The sequence below is a fragment of the Triturus cristatus genome, chromosome 8 (genome assembly GCF_964204655.1).
Source record: "Triturus cristatus chromosome 8, aTriCri1.1, whole genome shotgun sequence".
In the NCBI taxonomy this organism is placed as follows: Eukaryota; Metazoa; Chordata; class Amphibia; order Caudata; family Salamandridae; genus Triturus; species Triturus cristatus.
In genome coordinates this window covers 1,480,850,159-1,480,866,011 of record NC_140591.1, presented here as the reverse complement: position 1 = coordinate 1,480,866,011, position 15,853 = coordinate 1,480,850,159, and the positions used below count along the sequence as shown (strand labels likewise).

At 44.7% G+C, this 15,853-nt stretch overlaps 1 protein-coding gene across 1 annotated transcript in view; it reads right to left on the bottom strand.

The window, feature by feature from the left end:
• Window positions 1-3,730: 3,730 nt before the first annotated feature.
• The window catches only part of DNAJB13 (DnaJ heat shock protein family (Hsp40) member B13), a 67,980-nt gene continuing 55,857 nt past the window's right edge, over window positions 3,731-15,853 (bottom strand). The window contains exons 7-8 of the mRNA XM_085623326.1: window positions 15,088-15,164; window positions 3,731-4,098 (exon numbers count right to left, since the gene is read on the bottom strand). Of these exons, the coding sequence (XP_085479452.1) occupies window positions 3,945-4,098; window positions 15,088-15,164 (231 nt within the window). The 3' untranslated portion in view covers window positions 3,731-3,944. The remainder of the gene's footprint in view (window positions 4,099-15,087; window positions 15,165-15,853) is intronic.

Genomic DNA, 15,853 nt, shown 5'->3' with positions numbered 1-15,853 from the left:
AAAGGCTAAAAGTTCTGCCACATTTTTGGCAGAATGGACGCTTTATCTGAAGAGATCATTACTTCTTTAAGGTTTTCTTTTAAGGTCTTTCTGCAAACTGCTCCATGGGGTAGTAGAGGGAATGGTCAAACCAACAAATGATGCCATAAGAACGTGCAGTCTGATGAGATGTTGCTGTTGTTTGCCATAATGTCTCGCCTGGAGAACATTTTGTCAATCGCACAACTGCTGAGTACCACACACCAAAAGTACTCAGCATTCGAAGAGAAGTACAAAACAGTCCCAGACTAAACATGCAGGTTAAAACCAATGACCTGGAATGCAAATAGGTTGGCTGGACCAGCCTTTACAAGAAGAGCTCATTGGACGGGAGGTGTGCAGGAGTAGAGTGAGACCCTGAGAGACGCTCACAGGACAGGATCCAATGAGTAAAACATAAACACAGAGAAGGCGTACACGGTCTCCACCCCATACCTTCCATGGCCAATATAATCTGATCAAAATCACCAATGCACCACCTTGATGAGCCCGCCACACATCACCCAACATTTTACCAATGAATGCCAGGCCCACTACAGTAGAAATGAGATCTCTATAGACCCCTGCAAGGGAATCACAAGGATGCAGTAAAACTGTAGATGTAGTACGAAAGAAAAAGCTCCATTGAAAGAGTGCTCCAATGACAAGGATGAACCTGGTCATCTCCAGGTAGAGATGTCAATCACAGCTGCCAGCAAGATGAAGCCAAAAGACCCTTTGCCCTGGCGGTTAACCATTAGTACAAATGGTAGTAGGATACCCAGCCATCAAAACCTAGTGACACATAACACTAAACATTACTAATTCAAAGAACATAAACTCTCTGTACAGATGGAAGGCCATAGGGAGGGCATGCCCTATACTACCTCGAAGAAGAGGAAATGCTCCAAAGACTGAAGCTACTACTGAAACTCTAGATTCAGAAGTAAAATATAAACCGCTGGTTTGACACAAGCTGCAGTAACCAGTCTTAGTTGCCAATCCAAAAGGCCTGGAACACACAAACCCGACAATGAAGATGTATTGCAACCAGCAACATGGCCATAGTGGAGACACAAGGGGGCAGATGCAGCAAGACAGCTTGCTTGCTGTGTTGCGTGACAAAGAGAGGGCAGGAATTAAGCAGATCTACTGAGATGTGGCACATTCCTGCTCTATCCCTGCGCTGGCACACTGAGTGCAGCCTAGCACCAACGCAGGTACCTTTGCGCCATGGTGCAAAGGTGCCTGCGTTATAGCAAGGATTGTTTTTAGCAAGAATTGTTTTTGTGAAGGAAGGGATACCTTCCTTCACAAGACATATTTCTCCTTGTTACGCCTCACCTGGGATGGTGTGGCCTTTTGATGCATTCCCAAGTTTAGTAAATCCGGGAATATGCCAAAATCCATGGGTGGATGCATGGGGACACCCAATCCACCCATGGAAAGCCTTCCCAGGGCAGAGTAACACAAGGCAGCACCTTTCACTGCCTTGTGTTACTCCAGATTTACCAAGCCACTCAGAGCCACGCTAGATGGCTTTGCGTGGCTCAATGAATCTCACCGACACCCTTGCGTTGCCTTGCGCTGGCTTGTGTGCAATGGCAATGCAAGGGCTTCGTACATCTGGGCCAAGGTATCAAAGATGGAGTGAAATGGACAATTAAAAACTAATAAGGAGTGAAATCCAACTTGAAATGCAAAGATCTGCCTGGTGGACTAGAGGAGCAGTATATCGTAACCATGATCTGTGGGTCGATAGATATCATACGGTTGTCAAGCCCCAGAATAAGAGCCTACACAGAGGACCACATTATCAACACAACCTGAGCAAGAACAGACTTGAGGTTGTGAAGACCCAGAAAGGAACATGAAACTCCGTTCATATGAGGGAACAAAAAATTAGAACAATTAAGGAAATAACTGTTAGAACAGCAAAACAAAGTGCCATCAATCTTGAGGGGCCGGACCCTGGCATTCATGTAGCGAGCGTGGCAGCCCGTAAGGTACTACCTCATTACAGGCTCAACGATCTAAAAGCGTGGGCCCTGGGAATCCAAAATAGACTTTAGATTGAGCCATGGAGGGCCGGTTGAGAACCTGATCCTATCAGAGGTGCAGTAGCGGCTCCTCCGCTAAGGCGGAGGAGGTTTGCCCCACTGCTGTTTGAGCAGTGCAAAAATGTAAAAGAAATGATATCAAGACGTTATTATAAATTTATTTTTCTGTGCGGGACTCTGAGCCAGGTTGGGCGGGGTGGGGCTGAGCTCGCCAGAGCAGAGTGAGTAGTGGTTTGCACTCCCTAAGTGCGCATGATGGTTTTGCCATCCCTCCGGGCCGGCCAAACAGCCATGCGCATTTAGCATTTTCTCCACCTGCCTGTGTTGCACATCCCGGTGGAGAACGTGCCCAGGCTCCCAGGCAGTGCCTGAGTGGCCAAACAGGCCACTCAGACCAATCATGATGCTGCTAATGCAGCGTCATGATTGGCTGGGAGAATCTGGGTGCTTCCGGTGCTACCAGAGTGAGACGGAGGAGAGGCGTGCGGCGGAGGTAAGTTTATTTTATTTATTTTTCACCCCCCTCGTTCTGAGGCAGCCGCAACTGCAGATGTGGCATATTCCCTACAAGCAAAAATGTTTTTGAATAAAACTCCAGTGAAACTCAGGATCAATGTCGATGGGCACAGGAAACAAGCAACTGACGTCAGAGCCCTCAGTGGTATCATTCATGGCTCTATTACGTCATATCTAGAGAAGGCAGCAGTCGAGTAGGAACCATGTGACCACCTTCTGGCGCCTGAGAGCTATTTCAGCACTTATAGATCTAGTCTAGCATCTGGTGCGATTCAAAAGTTGAAGAATCTGAAGGTAGCTATAAGTGAGGAATTGGTGACAGGGAGACCCAGGCAAAAAGTGTTAGCAAAATGTATTATACTGCAAAAATATAATTGTAATTGACTTCAAAATATAGCCTCCTATAATCATGTTTTCTATACAAGATCATTTTCCAAAATGAAAATACTATCTTTGAAAATATGTTTTGACATCCCCCCATCCTGTGATGGAGGACATATGTACCCTTTTCTAAAAGGCCATCTGAGGTGGCTGCTTATCTGTCTGCTAAGGGACCATGAGCCATGTTGCTCTTAACTCGATTCCCTTGCAGAAGAGAGACACATTATCAAGCACTGCCCTTTAATAGGCTTCAGATAACCTGACACGACAATTCTGCTGATCATTCACTAGGCATACCGTCCCCCTTGTTAGCAGTGAGTCGTGTGGTTTTATATTTCCTGTGTCAAGTACAGACAGTGCTTTGTTACAACCAGTTTTTAGTAGCTTTTGTGGAAGCTGAACGGGTCATCCCATCCAATCATGACAATCCATCCAATCCAAGCCAATCCCCAGCGCAGCCTTCAATCCAGTCCCGCGTTACTTGTAAAGTGCTACAGCTCCACCCAAGCTTGCACAAGAGTCTGGAAAAGATACTAGAGTCCTAAAAAAAAATACATTCCAACTGGCTGCAGAAATCCATCCAGTAGTGTTCCCAGTGGTAGCTTGCTCCCAAACCTACTACATTACCTGGAATAAGAGTGCAGGAATAGCCATACAAAAAAGAACTCCACAGTATGTTTCTCTGTGTATATGTCAGTTACTATATGAATGACAAGAATTCCTATTTTAACGTAATGCGAAATGCAAACAATGAATTGAGGAAGAGATAAGCTTTTTATTGTGCGCGGACACCCCTAGTAGAATATGGCTTCTACCATTTACAATATATAAATATATAATCCTGTTTTCAGAGTAAAAATGAATGGGAATATCAACAGTAGAAAGTCATGTGACATTAGCTGCAATGATATAGTCCAGAGGATGTTTGTATTGTAATGAGGAACCCCCATGTCCTGGGTGCAGCTGCCCTCACATCAGGAGGGCGTGTTGTATCAGCTGCTTCTTCTCTGGGGTCAGCTTCTCAGGGAACTGAATGTCGAACTTGATGATGAGATTTCCCCTCTGGTTGGGGTCCTTGGAAAGAGGCATGCCTTCCCCTGGCACCACTTTGCTGTATGTGGGGCTGAAAGGATAACAACATACATTATAATTCAAGGAAATGCTCCACCTCCCTGAAACAAATGGTGTTGAAGAGTATGGTGCTGGAGAGGATGGTGTTCTAGATGGCGGAGTATCTGCTGGTATAGGTAACAGCATTGTAGAGTGTGGTAATTCTGCCTTATGGTGTTGAAGAGTTTGGTGCTGGAGAGGATGGTGTTCTAGATGGCGGAGTGTCTGCTGGTATAGGTAACAGCATTGTAGAGTGTGGTAATTCTGCCTTATGGTATTGAAGAGTATGGTGCTGGAGAGGATGGTGTTCTAGATGGTGGAGTGTCTGCTGGTATAGGTAACAGCATTGTAGAGTGTGGTAATTCTGCCTTATGGTGTTGAAGAGTTTGGTGCTGGAGAGGGTGGTGTTCTAGATGGTGGAGTGTCTGCTGGTATAGGTAACAGCATTGTAGAGTGTGGTAATTCTGCCTTATGGTATTGAAGAGTATGGTGCTGGAGAGGATGGTGTTCTAGATGGTGGAGTGTCGTCTGCTGTTATAAACATTGTAGAGTGTAGTAATTCTGCCTTATGGTGTTGGAGAGTACGGTGTTTTCGGATGCCGTGTTGGGAGTGCATGTATGGTTGATAATGATGTTGGAAAGTTGCCATTGAAGAGAATGTTGTTGTTGAATATGATGTTGGAGTGTATAGGGTTTACAGACATGGGGGATATGTACAAGAAAATTGTCGGAGCACAGTGTAATGCCAAGTTTGGTAACGCCGCGCTCGGACATTTTCAAAATGCAGGGATGCGCCGTATTTACAAAAATATGGAGCACCCCTGCGTTTCCCCTAGCGATGGCAATAAAAAAACTGCCTAGCTCCAGCACAGGCGCCCTTGCGCCACGTTGCAAGGGTGCTTGCACTGCAGGGGTGATTGTTTATGTGCAGGAACATGTCCTTTCCTGCACATAAACAATCTTTACAGGCGATTTGCTGTTTCTATGTGTGCTGCAGTATGCATGGAAATAGCAAAATACGAGGATAAATTAATTTTCTCCTCATATCGCCATCCTAGGACCAGGTTTTACCTGGCCTTAGTTTTTAGTGCTGCCCCGTCCCTGTGAATATGGGGCAGCATGAAAAAGCACTGGGTGTTGCGGAGGAATGCCCAGGAATGCCCCTTTGCCGCAGTGGACTGCTGCAGAAAGGGGCATATTTGCAAGGTGGCGCTAAGCTACTTTAAATGGCTTAATTCCACCTGGTAAATATGGGGTATGGAGCAACACCACCAGAGCATCAGAAAAAGTGACGCTCCGGTGGCGTTAGGGGCTTGTAAATATGCCCCAAGGTGTTGCTGAACTCTGGGGCTTATTTACAAGCCTGATGTGCCACCCGGGCGTCACATTTTATAGGAGAAAAAGTGACACACCGGCGGCGCAAGGAGCTTGTAACTAAGCCCCTCTGTCTTTAGGGCCATGGGGATGAGTGCATGGTGTTTAAGAGCATGGGTAAGAATGTATAAAGCAGTGATAAATTGAAGAACCTCTCTATTCCAAACTATGCAGGCATTGCCAGTTTCCATCTCTTTTTTTTAAATTTTTTTTTTTGTCCTCATCTTACCAAGCTTTTCTATGCGGATCTTATAAAGCCTTTTTAACACTCTGAGGGCCTCCTGGCTTTTCCGCAATCACCTTGGTCTCCGACCAAACCCCTTAGCTTAGGGTAGCTTGATGTAATAATTGGACCAATTCTATTAACCGGAGACTACGTCCCCAACAAATAAGAGGATACCAGACATTAGATGGCTTGTCTGCAGCGCTTTCGTACTCCAAACGAGCCATACTAAATGAGGCCCTGAGCCAGTTCTCCCTTGTTGGTGGTTGGGGGTCTTTCCATTTCTTGCAGATCTCTCTCCGGGCCAAGAGAACCAAGTATAGCAAGAGGCCTCTCTGTAGTGGAGTGACTATATGGCTTATTAGCCCATCGTCTCCAAAGAACACGAATGACAAATTAATGCTAATGTTGATCTTAAAAATATCTTGAAGTGAATCTCCAACCTCTTTCCAGAAGTTCTTCAAAACCGGACATTCAAAGAAAACATGTAAATCGTCTGCCAAGGGTAATAAGCATCTGAAACATTTAGGAGGGGGGGATGGGGCGAATTTAGCAATCTTTGCCGGGGTATAGTACAGCCTATTAATAACAAAAAAGTGGTTCTACTTCAAACAAGCAGGTTTAACTTGCTTGTATAAAATCTTCAAAGATGGCTCAAACAAAGAACCTATAGATGGACCCAGAGATGTTCCAGACCAAACCATCTCAGAAGAGGATATCTTCTGATCATCATCATCAATTAACAGTTTGTACCATATTGAGATCTCTTTCTTCAATGGATTGATAGATTGACACAAGCTTTCTATATCTCGGTTTCCTCTAAATTCCCCTTTTTCTGCATTGACCCAAGACTTCAGCTGCAAGAATTTAAACCTAGAGAATCCAGCCCCTATTCTAGCTTGGAAGTATTCCCAGGGGTGAATCCCCTCGGAGTCTGCCAGCTCGGACCAGGTGTTAATACCCGCCCTTTTAATAGGTAGCGCTAATGTGTCTTTAAGGCATTCCGGAGTTCCAGGGGAATCCCAAATTGGGGCACAGTCAGAGTAGTATCCAATACCCCACTTAAGTCTGATCTTATGCCATAGCTCTAAGGCTACCCTTAGCACCTTCAGACGAGCTCGCTTGAAGAACCTAGGGGCGCCAAACTTATATAGAAAAGACTGGCCCCCACCCCCTCCTTCAGCTCTAACCATTTCTCCCAGCAGCCTACCCCACGCTGACTTCTCGGGTTTCACACATAACATCCGAATACCTTTAAACTGGATAGCTATCGCATATAGACTGATATCTGGGAGGGCCAACCCCCCCCTTAACAAGCCTTCGTCTCAACTTCTTCCATGTCAGCCGAGCCCCCTTGTCTCCCCATACAAAACTCCCGATTTTACTCTGTATTTTACTAATACAATTATTAGGAAAAACAAGGGGGATGGTAGAAAATAGATAAGAGAGTTTAGGCAAGATAATCATTTTCACCAAATTAATTTTTCCAAAAATGGTCAAGGGGAGGTTCCTCCATCGGCTAAAGAGGCGATCTATTTCTTTGGTTACTCTATTCAAATTTATCTGTGGGATCATTTCCAGATTCTTAATAATGTAGATCCCTAAATATCTGAATTCAGTACTAACTTTGCCAGACCATTGATCTAAATTCCAGCACATTACTTCTGTCTTAGACCTATTGATCAGATAACCAGACAAGTCCCCAAAATTAGACAGAAGCGCTTCCACCCGAGGGACAGCTCCTTCAGGGTCACTAGTATATATAATTAGATTGTCTGCATATAGAGCTAGCTTACAACTGTATTGTTCTGACCTAAAGGGTCGGATTGAATCATCTAACCTTAGAGCTTGTGCTAACGGCTCTATATAGATGTTAAACAATAGAGGCGACATTGGACATCCCTGCCTAGTACCCCTTTGTATGGAAAAGCTTGATGTCAATATTCCATTTAGGAGAATTTTGGCAGAGGCACCATAATAACAATTTTTTAACGTTTGAATAAAAATAGGTCCAAAACCCGCCTTCGCCATTACTTCCCAGAGGTACATCCAACAAACTCTATCGAATGCCTTGGCGGCATCTACAGCAACTATAGCCAGAGGATCTGATCTCTGCGTGGCCAAATCAATGTTCCCGATTAACAACTGTGTCTGCTCCTGAATGTGCCGTCCAGCAACGAAACCCTTCTGGTCTACATGGATCAACTCTGAGATTACCTTGGCCAATCTCCCTGCTAATATACCCATAAAGATCTTATAGTCAGCATTTAGCAGGGAGATTGGACGATACAAGTCTCCTTTTAAAGGATCTTTGCCAGGCTTCAGAATCAAAACAATTGTTGCCTGTTTCCAGGACTCAGGAACCCTACCCTTAGAGCTATCGACTGAGTTGAAGATGGTACTTAATTGGGGGGTCAGCTCTTCTGCCAGGTGCTTATACACTTCACTTGGAAGTGAATCTGGACCAGCTGCCTTTTTGTTTTTAGACTTCTTTATTTGCTCTATTATTTCTTCATGTGTGATAGGAGCCTCTAGCCTGTTCCTGCTTTCCTCTGACAAAGAGGGTAACCGTGTATCCCTCAACCATGCTTGGATTGAACTTGAAGAAGGTAACAAATCTTCTTTATAGAGGTCAGAAAAAAGAGAGAGGAGAGGAGACAGGCTTGCATATCATTAAAGCTAGCTGATGTTTCCCCTTCAACATTAATTATTAGTTCTTTAATGTTGTTCCTTGCTTGGTCAGCTCTAGCCTTCCAAGCCAACAGGGCACCAGCCTTTTTTCCATCTCAAAAACTTCAAATCTTTTCAACAGGACACCTTTTTCATCAGAATGAATCCTGTTGTGCATCCACGGTCGAGCTGATCCCTCATCCCTGCTCATAATTTTGAATGGAGAAGTGGAAGCGATTGTGACCAAAAAGCAAAATATTTTGTACTTGTAAGCATATTCCAGAAAACTGGGGTGGGGGGATCAAAAAACTGAAAAGTGTCAGAGGCTTTCACACTATGAATGGCACAGATTTTGAGTGCTACTAAATTGATGATTGGAGAGGAAATGTTTATCCTGAAGAAGTCACACAGTCTGTTCACTAAAGCTGTCTGCCGAAAAAACTCCTATTTGTTGACATTTTTATTTGCTTACGGGAGAAGGTGGATTCTGAGCTGAAATTATACAGCAAAATAGGAAGGTGATGGGCAGCACCAGTGAAGGAAAATATTATTGTAGGTAAATCATTAAGTGGGACCTGCATGTTTCATTTTCTCCCAAAGTGCATGTATTACCATTGAATTGTGGTGCCAGCGCTAGGAATATATGTTTGCGTACGTGGAGCTTAAATGTTATTATGATATACAGCTTTTAATGGTATAAATCACAAATAAAATTGACAGGAGAATATGAAGTAATGAAACCGCAGCCTGATGACGTGCCACAAATGCTAAATACAGAACATACATAAATAATTATACATTTCTCTAGACAGTAAGGAAACAATACGGTATATAAAAAATAGAAAAACTGTTTAGTCCTGGCATACCAACAGGGGAAAGCGAAGCAAGAAACAAGAAACCACACCTTACAAGATTTCCAGCCTGACTAATGCGCCACAAAACACAAATACCAGCCCCCCTCTCTCCCAAGAGGACCCACAGCCAGGCCCAGGAGAATAAAGACCATTTTCCCAAGTTGTACTCCGAAAACCACTGCAATGGCAGGTAATAAGAACATGTTTTGAGCTTCATCCTGTTCAGACCCTCTCTGAAAGTCCAACCCGCCTCCTCTTCGAAAAAAAATTCTTTCTAGTCCTGGTGGACAATATTCAACTTAGGGGCCGATTCCTGTCGGAAGGGCTCTGAATGACGTTCAGAGCCCTTCCGTCCGCATCGGAATGTGCCGGCCGGATTCCTTTCCAACCGAGCCATTCCGATGGGCTTGGTCGGAAAGGAATCCAACTCGGATTTCCAGACGGCTGACGACAGGCTCGGAGAGCCCGTCTGCCGTCTGAAAATCCTTCAGTACTCCCCCGGCCGCCTCCTTACGACCGAGGGAGAACGATGGAAGTTTCTCACTGCCTTTTCGTGCCGGTCTTTCCGGCATGAAAAGGCAGTCGGAAACTCTCTTTGGGGGCCCCCAGAAGGGTACCTATGGGTGCGAGGTCGCCGAATGGCAGCCTGGGGGCACCTATGGTGCCCTGTGTAGATCCCTGCACCTGGTGGCAGACACCCTGGCTTGCCGGCCACAGGGTGCAGGGATGGACTGCACCCCTCCATTGCACAATGCGGGCATGTATTCCGCCCGGAATGCATGCTCCCATTGTGTGGGATACGATTGCGACCATCGTACTTGCAGGCCCGTGACCGATGGCAGTGGGTCGGTCGGTCACGGTTCCTGACCAATGTCGGACGGACTCAGGTCCCCGACATCGGAATCGGCCCCTAAGTGGAAAAGCTGATCACAGCTCTGAAACTCTTTAGAATGCAGTCACTTTTGTAGGACAGAAAGGGCCTTTATTGGGCAGCATCACTGGACTCAAGTCCTGGAACTGCCAAGCTTGCTGTTTCCCACTGTGTCCTTCTTTTTGACAGATCGCCTCCTTTAAGATTTACTGCAACCCTCATGCTAACAGTCACTATTTCACCAGAACCCATTCCATCTTTGGATGTACTTCATGTCACAGTATGAAGATCAATTGCCTTCATCTGGGATGATTTTTGCGATTCAGAATTTGAGTTTGCTCACCCTAAACATTATGTGGGAACACCCATAGCTGTTATAGAAGTAGACCGTGGCCTGCCGCATTAATGTTGGAGCTGTTAATTGTACATGATTTATTCTCTATAAAAATGAAGAAATTGCTCTGTGGATTGCAAAAAGCTTTGTTACGGTTAAGCTCATTGTGTTGAAGAATTGAAAAAGTTATGTCAAGCTGAAAACAGAAGACTGGTTGAACAACTTAAACCCACAGGCATCATTTAAAAGGGCAACCTGTAGTTTGTCAAATGACAAACTAGCTTTTATTAAAATATAGAGTAAATACCTAGAGATTTATGTTTAAGACTTTCTGTACAGACAAACACTTCTTTCTTCTATTTTAATTGTTATGTACTTCTCAATTCTCTCGAATCCCATGTCCCTTTAATATGTTTAGTTGGGATTTCTCTATGTATGCTATACAGCATTTGCAAAGTCACTTACACAATAAGAGAGAGATGTCTATTTCACCCACGCACATTGTCCCTATTATAATATCTTTTTGAAACCTTTTTAAATGAAAAAAATAATTGAACTTTATTTTTTTAATACGTATATTCATCTAAATGACTTCTATGTATACCTTTTTATGATTTTTTATATGAAACAAATAATTAACTTTATATAATAAAACCTTTTAAAACTAGTCAATATAATATATATTTATATTTAATTAACTGTTTAATTAAATATTAAGGTAATAGTGCTGTAGCATATTTAAAGATTTTGTTATATGCTTAAATTAAATATATGAAATGAATATATATTAATTTGTAACAAATAAATATTTTACTAATTTTTAAAGTTTTAATAAACTTTTTCAAATTTCCCTATACTTTACCATAGAGTGATTGTCACACAGTGGCAGAAATTTCTGCCGATGTGTGAAAGATACCAGTAGTAAATTTGCACTTGTAAAGTTACTACTAGTATACACACCTTGGGGCCCATTAGCATGGCGGGCGGATCACCACCGCCCGACCGGCGGTGACGATCCGCCCGCCAAAACACCCCGCAGGACGGCCTTTTACCCCCCGCCACATTAGCATGGCGGGGGTACAGCGGAGGACAGAAAGACCATCCGCCACTTTTCCACCGGTAGGCAATCGTCACAATTGCCTACCGGGCAGAAAATGTAAATGTAAATGTTGTAGACTTGTAAAGCGCACAGCTGCCCCAGCAACGGGGCGTCCCGGCGCTGTAGACCGCTGGGGAACCCGTCCTGGCTATCCCTGTGAGATGGTCCCTTTCTGGGTATCTCCAAGGTGAAACCAGGCATCCCCGGCATCTGTGGGGGGCCGTTGTAGAGATGAGGCAAGCTTAACCCCTTCAGCGCTGGGCGAATTCCGCCGCGGTGCTGAAGGGTTCGAGCGCGGGCGGGCTCATGACGGAACGGTTCCGTCATGAGCACAGCTCAACCGTGGCTCATGACGGAACCGTTCCGTCATGAGCATGGAAGGGGTTAATGCCCAGAGTTGCCGAGTGTGTTCCTGGTTAGAGTAGGTACCGAGGCGAGAATTATCGAGTCCGTTTTGACCCTGGTCCACGACCCTGCCGCGTCGGGAATTGAACCCTGGTCCCTGGCCGATTTTCTGCTTACGGGTCTGCCGCCTCTAACCAGTGAGCCACACCTCTCCACAAAAGGCCACAAAAGGCCTGCAATATGGTGGCAGTGCCTTGCAGGCACCGCCATACATATTATGATGTTGGCGGTTTAATGCCTTTCCATGGCGGACACTCCGCCATGGAAAGGTATGCAGGAATTACTTTGGGGGCCTGTTGTGGGCCCCCGGGTCTGTGGGGGGTGGAGGGCTGCACTTCGGGGGTACCCATTGTACCCCCCTACATTGGCATACACAAGGTGGCAGGCACCGCGAGGTCCTGTCACATTGTGCATGTCAATGCACAACATGCATTTACTACATTGTGGCAGGTGCTGCTCACAGCACCGCCTGCTACAATGTTGTATATGCGGGATGCGACCACCACGGTGGCGGTCGCATCCTAATTGGCAGTGCGGGACTGCCGCACCACTGGCGGCCAGTTCCAGCACCGCTAGGGTGGCGGGCGAACTGTAGTCACGCCGCCATCCTAATGCACCTTCTTGTTTCACTCCCCTTGTTTCAAGGGTTGGAGACAAAGTCTTGAGTAGCTTTACTCAAATGGTGAATAGCTACAAGCAGTAAAGTAACTTAAAAGTGTAAAAATAAATGTCGTCATTATCAATCCACACATGTAAAATTTCCTCTAGGAATAGGACCCTGAGATTTTATTATATTAATATGTAGATAACCCCACTTTCTTATTTTTTATAGTAATAATAAGATAGAAGATGGATTGTATCACTTTCAAATCTCAGACCCCTTTGCACCCAAGGCATATAATGAGCATAATGTGGCTTGGAGATTTGTCGACAGAGAAGAGTTCCCCTTTTTGAGTCCCCCGTCTGCTGAAGATACAATGGGGGATAGTCGCAATGAAGTGGCGGTGAGAGGCGTTAGCCTCCTTGGCTTAACACCTCTCACTGCCACTTCGGAAACGCCAGTATGCACCCTATTCACAAGAATGTGGTGCAGACTGGCGTTACCCACATCGACTGCGATAAATCTCACGATTTATCACCAAAACGGGCACCCTTGCACCAGAGCGCAAGGGTGTCTGTGAGCAGGGAGATTTGTTAATGCACAGGAAGGTGTCCCTTCCTGTGCATTAACAAACCGAAAATGCCAGTTTGCTTTTTCCATGTGTGCTGCTACATGCAGCACACATGGGAAAAGCAAAAACGAGGAGAAATAAAGGTTTTCTCCTCGTTTAGCCACCTTAAGACCTGATTTTTCTAGGTCTAAATTTTTGCGCTACCTCCTATTATCGCCACCCGTGATAATAGACGATAGCGTCAAACTCAATGGGTGTTGCGGTGGTACACATGTTTAGCGTGAAAGGGGCCCTATTCTCAAGTCAGCGTTAAGCCACGTTAAGTAGGTTAACGCTGCCTTGAGAATAGGGCGCTGACCCTATCGCCACGGGAACGTCACAAAAATGTGACGTTCCTGTGGCGATAGGGGCTTGTGAATATGCCTCAATGTGTCATCTACTAATTCACCTCCCGATCAGGTGGGCCACAGTGCAACAAGCTCAGCCAGAACACATCTATATTCTTGACAACCCCAGATGGATGTTGACAAAGGTTGAATTCTACCTTAGGCTTCGCCCTTAGGTTTGTGAACATCAGGCATAGATGAGCCGACAAGGGGGCATATTTACAAGGGGATATTGCCACCAGAACATCACTTTTAGATACGTTCTAGTGGCAATATCCCCTTCTCCTTATTTACAAAGCTGCATTAAGCCACTTAACGGAGCTTAACGCTGGCTTGTAAATAAGACCCCTTTTCACGCTTCACTTAGCATGAAAGGGGAGGGCAATGGGTGTTGCAGTGGGCGTTTTGCTGCAACACCCATTGCTTTTTTACGCTGCCCCCTATTTACAAGGCTGGGGCAGCACCACAAACTAAGACCATGGAATACCTGGTCTCAGACTGGCAATACCAGGAGAAATTATTATTTTGTCCTCGTTTTTTTGCTCTTTTCATGTGTGCTGCATTCAGCAGCACACATAGAAAGAGCAAACCGCCTTTTAAGATTGTTTCTATGCAGTAAGGTGTCCCTTCCTGCACATAAAGAAGTGCCCCTGCAGCGCAAGCACCCTTGCAACATGGCGCAAGGGTGCCTGTGCTGGCGCTAGGCAGCTTTATTAGCGCCAGCGCTAGGGGAAACTCTGGGTAGTGCCGTATTTTTGTAAATATGGTGCATCCATGCGTTTTAAAAATGTCGGAGCACGGCGTTGCCTATTTTGGCTTAAGACCGGGCTCTGACATTTTGTTGCAAATATCCCCAAAGTGTCTTTTTACTTGATTTAGTACAAAATGCAGCGAGGACAACAACATCGGAGCTAAGAGATTATATTCATCTCTATAATGCTGAGATGAAACTGAATAGCCTCCTTAGACCTCACTGCAGGTCATACTTGAACTCCGCAGAGTCTCTTGTGTTTGAGCCCGTGCCACTGCTTACAGGTGGGCTTCAAACTCCACCTCATCAAGACTGGCCTAGTGGGTGCAAGGACATTGCCTGTCATTCTGTCTACTGACCAACGGGATTTACATTCTATTAGCCTTTCTAGAAAAATCTACAGTACACCGGGGTTCATGAGGCCTCTGGAACCAAATGAGCGATACATAAGACGGCGCTGGACGTAGAGTCGAGTGCTCGACAGGAGCCACGCCCACTGCCAGGGATGGCCATCATGAACATAGCCCTTTTCAAAAGCACAACTCTACCAACCCGGAGAGTACAAAAGAGAGATGACTGGCCATAATGAGAGAAGCACAAATGGCTCATTGACATACATAAGCAAGAAGAGCATACATAAGAACTGTACCTACAAACTGGCAATTTTTCTGGTCGCACACCTCCTAGACTGTCTGCAAGTCCTGACTTTTCCAGTATTTTGGGCTCTGACACGCACTACTAAACGCAGCACTACATACACTGAATGTATACATTAATTGTTTGTTATGCTTGCATAGAGCAGTTTATAGAGTGAACGATGTGTAGTTCACTCGTTTTTGTGAGTTTTAATAATTACTACTTACTGAACAATGTCGTTGATGGGAATATTGAGCAGCCGTTCATCTAGAGTTTCAATATCCACAGTACAGCCTATTAAAGCCTGCAACCACAAAATGCATCAGATTGTTAAATCCAAGTATGGGTTAAACACTCTTAAAATAACAACACCATCAACATTGATCTATCCTAAATTGTTTTCGTGTACTGGATTGGCACATTTTGGGGTTGCCCCACACCATTCACAGAAGAGTTAAAGAATCAGCAACATTGTTATGCTATTGTTATGCATGACTTCCATAGGAAGCCTCAAATGCTTATACCAGATTCTAAATCCGATAACGCAGCAACAGTTGACAGCAAAACACGTTTCAGTTACTATGTCAAAAAGGCCTTCTAGGCTATTCTGACAGGGCTCTCTGGGACAATTATACAACAGATGTTACAAAGCCAATTATTTAAGATAAACTTAATGAATAACAGGGAAACTAATTACAAAAAGTCCTGTTGTCACAATAACAAATATGAAGAAATGTTGAATTTAATGATTGGATTACTCATATTCTTCAAATAACAATTCCAAACAATGGTGAGATGTTACATGTGATGGTGCAGTACAAGTGAAAATAAGTGACAAAAATTGTGTGCAAGAATATATACAGTACAAATAACAAATGTAAAGTAAATAAATGTAAATTCGTATTTGTAAAGCGCGAACTTCTCATCCTTACAGGTCTCAAGGCGCTGGGGGCCGTCGTGGAAATTAAGTGGAGTCGCATGGTGCTGAGCTGA